At 34.7% G+C, this 6,674-nt stretch overlaps 1 protein-coding gene across 1 annotated transcript in view; it reads left to right on the top strand.

Moving 5' to 3' along the window:
• The first annotated feature begins 3,247 nt into the window (after positions 1-3,247).
• LOC120225189 (P protein-like) overlaps positions 3,248-6,674 on the top strand; it is a 199,918-nt gene continuing 196,491 nt past the window's right edge. Inside the window, exon 1 of the mRNA XM_039223450.1 lies at positions 3,248-3,415. Within this exon, the coding sequence (XP_039079381.1) occupies positions 3,248-3,415 (168 nt within the window). The remainder of the gene's footprint in view (positions 3,416-6,674) is intronic.

Genomic DNA, 6,674 nt, shown 5'->3' with positions numbered 1-6,674 from the left:
GAATTCTCCAGTGAAGCCATCTGAGCTTGGAGATTTTTTTTCTGGAGATTTTATATTCTGAAGTTGACTTTTTTTAAAGGTTAAAGAGATATTAAGATTATATATATTATCTAAGTAAAGTTTTGATATTTCGTGTTTCTTGAGGAAGTGGTCCATTTCTTCTTTGTTATTGAATTTGTGGACGTAAAGTTGTTGATACTTTCCAATGTTAACATTTAGTGCTATAAAATTTCCTCTTGGTTCTGCTTTAACAGTATCCTATGTATACCTATCATATGCGGTATTTTTTTTTTTTTTTTTTTTACAAATAGTTTATTGTCAAATTAGTTTCTACATAACACTCAGTGCTCATCCCCAAAGTGCCCTCCTCCATGCCCATCCCCCCCTCCCCCCCACATCCATCAGTCCTCAGTTTTTGTCAGCATTCAAGAGTCTCTCATGGTTTGCCTCTCTCCCTTTCCCCCACCATTTCCGCCCTTCTTCTCCCCCTTGTTCCTCCGTCAAGTTCCTCCTAATCCTCCTATACGTGCAAACATATGGTATTTGTCCTTCTCTGCCTGACTTATTTCGCTCAGCATAACACCCTCAAGGTCCATCCATGTTGCTACACATGGCCAGATTTCATTGTTTCTCATTGCCATGTAGTATTCCATGGTATAGATAAACCACATCTTCTTGATCCATTCATCTGTTGATGGACACTTAGGCTCTTTCCATGTTTTAGCTATTGTGGAGAGTTCATATGCGGTATTTTTATTACCATTTGGTTCTATGTATTTTAAACTTTACTTTGAGATCTCTTCATTGACCCATGAATTATTTAGAAGTGTCTTCTTCAGTTTTCATATGTTTTAGAGATTTTTCTATTGACTTTCTGTTACTGATTTCTATTTTTATTCCATCATGATGTTTGGAAAACATACTCTGAATGATTTCCATTCCCTTACATTTGTTGAGATTTGTTTTATGACCCAGAATATAGTCTTTTGGCAAATCTTCTATGAGAACTTGAAAAAGAAAGATATATTCTGTTATTGGGTGGAATGTTCTACATTTGTGAATAAAATCTTTTTGGTCCAGTGTTGTTCAGCTTTTCTATATCTTCAATGGTTTTTATATCTAGTAGTTCTAGAATATGCAGAAAGGAGGTTGTTGAATTCCTAACTATATACATAGACTTGGCTTTTTTTTTTCTTTTAGCGCTACCAGTTTTTTGCTGTTTTATTGTTACCTGTGTACACATTTAGGATTGTCATTTCTTCCCAGTGCAGTGATACATCTATCATTATTTAATGACCTTCTTGGTCTCTACTAATTTTCTTTGTTCTTAAGTCTAGCTAATATTAATATAATTACTTAAATATTTGTGTGAGATATACCTTTTCCTGTAATTCCTTATATCTTCCCATGTTATTGACTTAGTTAGAAATGAATTTCTTGCCAGTAGTATGTAGTTGGGTTATTTTAAAAATCTAAATGAAGACTTAAATATTCCGCTTAAATTATATATTTTCTGTTTCTAGTTTTTATGTTTTTCTTTCTCTGGCTTCCTTGAACTGTTTTGGGTTATATCTTCATTTATTTACAGTATATTTGAGTATATCTCTTTGTATAGTTTTTGTAGTGGTTGTTCTGAGGATTTCAATATGGATTTGTGACTTATTGGAGTTTGTTGGTATTATTATTTACCATTTTGAATAAAGCGTTCAAACCTCATTTCCACTGAGATTTGTTTAACCCACTTCATATTTAAATATCATTATCTTAAATATCAGATAATATTATAATTTTTGTTTTAATTATAAAGTGTGATTTATAAAACTTCATGAGGAAAAGAATAGTTTATTGTATGCACATATATTTCTACTGTTTATGTTGTTCCCTTTCTTACCTGATACTCCAGAGTAATTTTTTAAAAAATAATTTCCTTTGTGTTTGAAAAGCTTTTTTTAGGCAATATTTAGGGGTAGGTCTGATAGTAACAAATTCTTTTAATTTTCCTTATTTGAAGTGTCCTTATTTCCTTTTCATTCTTAAATGATAGTTTCGGTGGATATAGAATGTATAGTTGACAGTTCTTTTCTTTAATCTCTTGAAAATTTCTACCATTAAAATTGATGTTCCCTTATAGGTAATATATAGAATTGTCTGGGTGATTTTAGTATTTTTTTATCTTTAGTTTTTAGAAGTTATGATATGTCTTCGTGTGGATCACTTTGTCAAAAATTGGGGAAATTTCAGCTTTTATTTCATAAAAGTACTTTTTCAATACTACCCTCATTCTCTCCTTGGACTCCAATGACATGAATATTAGAATTCACTGATTCTATCCTCTGTCATCTCCACCCTATCTTGAGCCCATACTAAGCACTTTTTAAAAAATATTTTTGTTACTGTATTTTTTAGTTCTGTAATTTTATTTAATCCCTTTAAAAAACCTTCTATTTCTTCATTCTGGTTTTCTATTAAATATTTTTTCCAAGAGAATTTGTGACTTATTGTTGGGACATTTTTATAGCGACTACTTTAAAATTCTTTTTAGATAATCCAGGGGTGCCTGGGTGGCTCAGTTGGTTAAACGTCCAACCTTGGCTCAGGTCATGATCTCATGGTCAGTGAGTTTGAGCCCTGCATTGGGCTCTGTGCTGACAGCTCAGAGCCTGGAGCCTGCTTCGATTCTGTGTGTCCCTCTCTGTTCCTCCCCTGCTCACACTCTGTCTCTCTTTTCTCTCAAACATAAATAAACATTAAAATTTTTTAAAATAATTTTTAGATAATCAACATCTGATTTATCTCCGTGTTGATATCAATTGATGGTCCTTTGTCTTTTAAGCTATGTTTGTTTGTTTCTGATATGACAAGTGACTTTTGATTGTATCTTGGGTATTGTATCCATTAGTTTAAAGTACTCTGAGTCATATTTAAATCTTTTATTTCAGCAGGCAGTCATCCTGTTTTAAGTTTAGCCCTCAGGTTCTGGCCTATGGTTCCAATGACCTTTTAATTTTCAGAAACCTTGTTTCTGTAGTGCTACTTTGGTCTATTTATTTGGTGCTCTGGGGTTCCTCCTTGTCTTTACTGGTGTTGCCTGAAGGAGTGGAAGGGATTTCTCCAGGTTGGGCTGCCTGAGTTTCACTTTGTTAGGGAAGAAGAATCTCAGTCCTGGAGGAATGAAGAGGCCTCCTGAGTGAGTGTTCATTATAATGAGATCCCCTTCCTGTGGGGGTCTCAGGACATTTCTTGAGCCATGCACTCTGATAGGATACCTCTACCAGTGTCCCATAGCTGCCTTGGGTATTTCTTGGCCGGGAAGAGTGTCTCAGGCCTGGTATCAAAGAGGAATAAGATCCCAGGTCTGTGTTGTAGTGGCATCTTTCTGCAGGATCTGCATGCCTACCGGGTACTTCCCAGGATGGTAGGAACAGCTTCCCTGGCCACCTTTGTTGGCAGGACTCTATTGATCTTACTTGCCAGGGGAGCCATAATCACCTGGTATTGTCAGAGGGATCCTGTTCCACCCAGGGGAGGAACAAGCCCACTTGACTGCCTTTTCCTGCTATGTTGGGCTGGGGGTGGTGGTGGTGGTGGTGGTGGCAGTCAGAGAATGTTGGTTCTGGGAGATGGATGATACCCTGGTGCTGATCATTCTTTCTGTCCTGAGGCACCAAAGCACTTTGCTTTCCTATTACTACCTGTAAGAATTCTTCTTTAGTTGTCTCTTGATTTCCAGGTTTTATAGTTGTGCTTAACAGAGATGAGCAGGTAGAAAGAAGTAGATGACCAGTAGAAAGAAGTCTCCTGAAATAGCTCATTTACTTATTTTTAATCTCTATCATTTAGTTTTTAGTTGGTTTCCAGTAAGGGACATACATTTGAATCTAATTTTAAGCTATTCACTACTATGTCCTATATTTGATATATTGTTATATATTCTTGGTATTTCCTTTTCCCATCTATTGATTAAGTATATTGTTAAAATATCTTTGTATCTATTTTCTCATGTGTTTTGAAGCTATAGATAACATTTGTATTCTCTTAGTTATTGACTTAAACATTTAAAAAACATAATTAAACCTACCTTTATAATCATAAGAATAAAACAAGAAGTGGCTGTTTTAGGGATTTGAGAGACATTAAGTAGGTTTATTGGCATCTCAGATGGTAGGTTTTAGCTTGAGAATCCTGAGGAAGACACTGTTTCCACTTTTGCCCTGTGGTATTGAAAAGTTATCCCTCAAATGCTTCTTGGCACTTTCTGGAAAAACTTTTGAGCAGGATATATTCTTCTGTACTGCTGCAAACATTATTCATTTTCTTAGAATGTTTGTCAAGAACAATAATATTTGGTGTTTTCGCAACAGTATGTTGTCCTCATTTCACTTGAAATACAATCCAGAGCCTCAACCATAGCTTATTAAACATGAATGATATGGCTGTAGTTGTCACTTACACATTATTTTCCGTCATACATTCATTTGATCACTGAACCCAGACCCTATGCCTTTTTTGTTAGGTGAATGTGTATTTGTACTTGTCACTTCTACCTGGGTGCTCCTCCTAAGCATGCTGCCAACTGCCTAACAGTGCTTGGCATATAGTAAATACTCAATAAATATTTGTCAAATCAATAGCAGAATGAATGAGACTAAGCAATGTGGAATATTGCTTTATGAGGATTTTGCATTTATGCTTATAAATCAAACCATGTGTCTATAGATATAACAGTCATTCACCGTAATTGTCACAGGGGCTATGTGGAGAGGTTTTCAGATGGATTTATCTAAGAAACCTTCTTGTGAGGATATTTTTATCAGAATCTTAAAATGAGATGAAAGAGAAAAAAATTTGCTATCTTTAGGCTGTATTAGAAAGCTTTGGTGATTTCCTGGTTCCTAAGCAAGGAGTTATCTTTTCAGGCATGTTCATGCTTTGTGTCTGTTTCCTTCTTTGGGTATACAAGATATTTGGAAAGTCTTCCCATGCATCGAGATTTATTTGTGTCTTTGTCAATGGGACATTTTTAGCTATGTCAAGACTCTGTCACTGAAAATAATAATAGTGCAGATAATAAGTGGGATAAAGGCTCTAATTTGTATGTTTCACGCAATAATTTTATGTTAATAGTTAATAACTCATGCCAAATTCCAAATCAGGTTCACTGCAAAGGCATTCCAAGTTCTCCTTGGCTATCCATCATTTTCTTGTATATAAGTTACTTTTTGGCATAAAATACCTTTATTAATAAACCCTAAGGTTTATAACATAAAAATTATATGTTCCTTAAAAAGAGAGAAGGAGGAAAACCAAAGAGACTATTAAATACAGAAAACAAACTAGGGGTTTCTGGAGGAGAGGTGGGCTGGGGGATGGGCTAAATGAGTGATGGGCATTAAGGAGGACACTTGTTGGGATAAGCACTGAATGTTATATGTAAATGATGAATCACTGGATTCTTCTCCTGAAGCCAATGTTATACTGTATGTAAACTAACTTGAATTTAAATAAATAAATAAGTCATATGTTCCTTATATCCTCAATTGTCTTAAGAAATGTTAAGATCAAATGAGAAGTAACAATGTGAATGAGTGAAAGAATTTTCATTCACTAGAAAAATTAATTTTGAGGAGTGCTGGCAAAGAGCACAGTTGTTTACACCTGAGGGGCAGAGAGTGACTACCAATACATTCAGATTACTAGTTCAAAAATACCAATGGCTCATTCTTCTTGCCTTGGGAGGAAAATAAAAAATATAGAAACCACGCCCTTAAAACATAAAACTAAGCAAATGAAAACACAAGAAAACACAGCACTATTACTACCTAAAACACTCAATAAAATTATTTTATTTAATCTTTTTCCTTTAGGTTAGTGTTTTTCAATAATTATTCAAGTATCTTTTAATATATCTCTTCCATAGGATATAAAAATAGATAGGATTAGTTTTTAAATTATAAATGCCTTTAATGGATTTTTAATCCCAGTCTGAGGGAACAACATAAAAAGTTTGTCTATTTATTTATTTATTTATTTATTTTAAAATGTTTATTTATTTTGTGTGTGAGAGAGTATATGAGCAGGTAAGGGGTAGAGGGGAGAAAGATCGAGAATGAGCAGAGGAGGGACAGAGAGAGGGGGAAAGAGAATTCCAAGCAGGCTCCATGGGGCTTGATCTCACAAACCATGAGATCATGACCTGACCTGAAATCAAGAGTCAGATGCTTAACTGACTGAACCACCTAGGCACCCCAGAAGAAGTTTATTTTTAGATAATGAGAGTGGTCACCTAGTTTTTCTCCTAGGCATCTGAACAGGAGGGTCATTTACATAGTGCTTTCTCTTATAGCTGAGTCTATAAGGAAGTGCTGCCTTATAAACAAAATTGTTAGTGAGTTCACTGGGAGGATACATACATAATTCTGTGGGGAAATGGACACACAGGCACACAGGATTTATAATGAGTTCCTTCTCAATTTCAGTAATCTGTTTCTAGCCTAGCTGTGACATTCTCTAAAAATAGTGCTGTAATTTCAGTTGAGTTAAAATAATTCCAATTTAATGTATTCCAAATGTTTTTGAAAATAGCTGAATGTATCAGCTGTTAAACAAATCAGAACTTTCAATATATTTTAAAGGTTTCTAAAATCAGGGTGTTTTTCTTTCTTTCTCTCTTTTTC

The sequence above is a fragment of the Hyaena hyaena genome, unplaced genomic scaffold (assembly GCF_003009895.1).
Source record: "Hyaena hyaena isolate Hyena2069 unplaced genomic scaffold, ASM300989v1 scaffold_1375, whole genome shotgun sequence".
NCBI lineage: Eukaryota > Metazoa > Chordata > Mammalia > Carnivora > Hyaenidae > Hyaena > Hyaena hyaena.
This window is presented reverse-complemented; position numbering and strand designations above follow the sequence as displayed.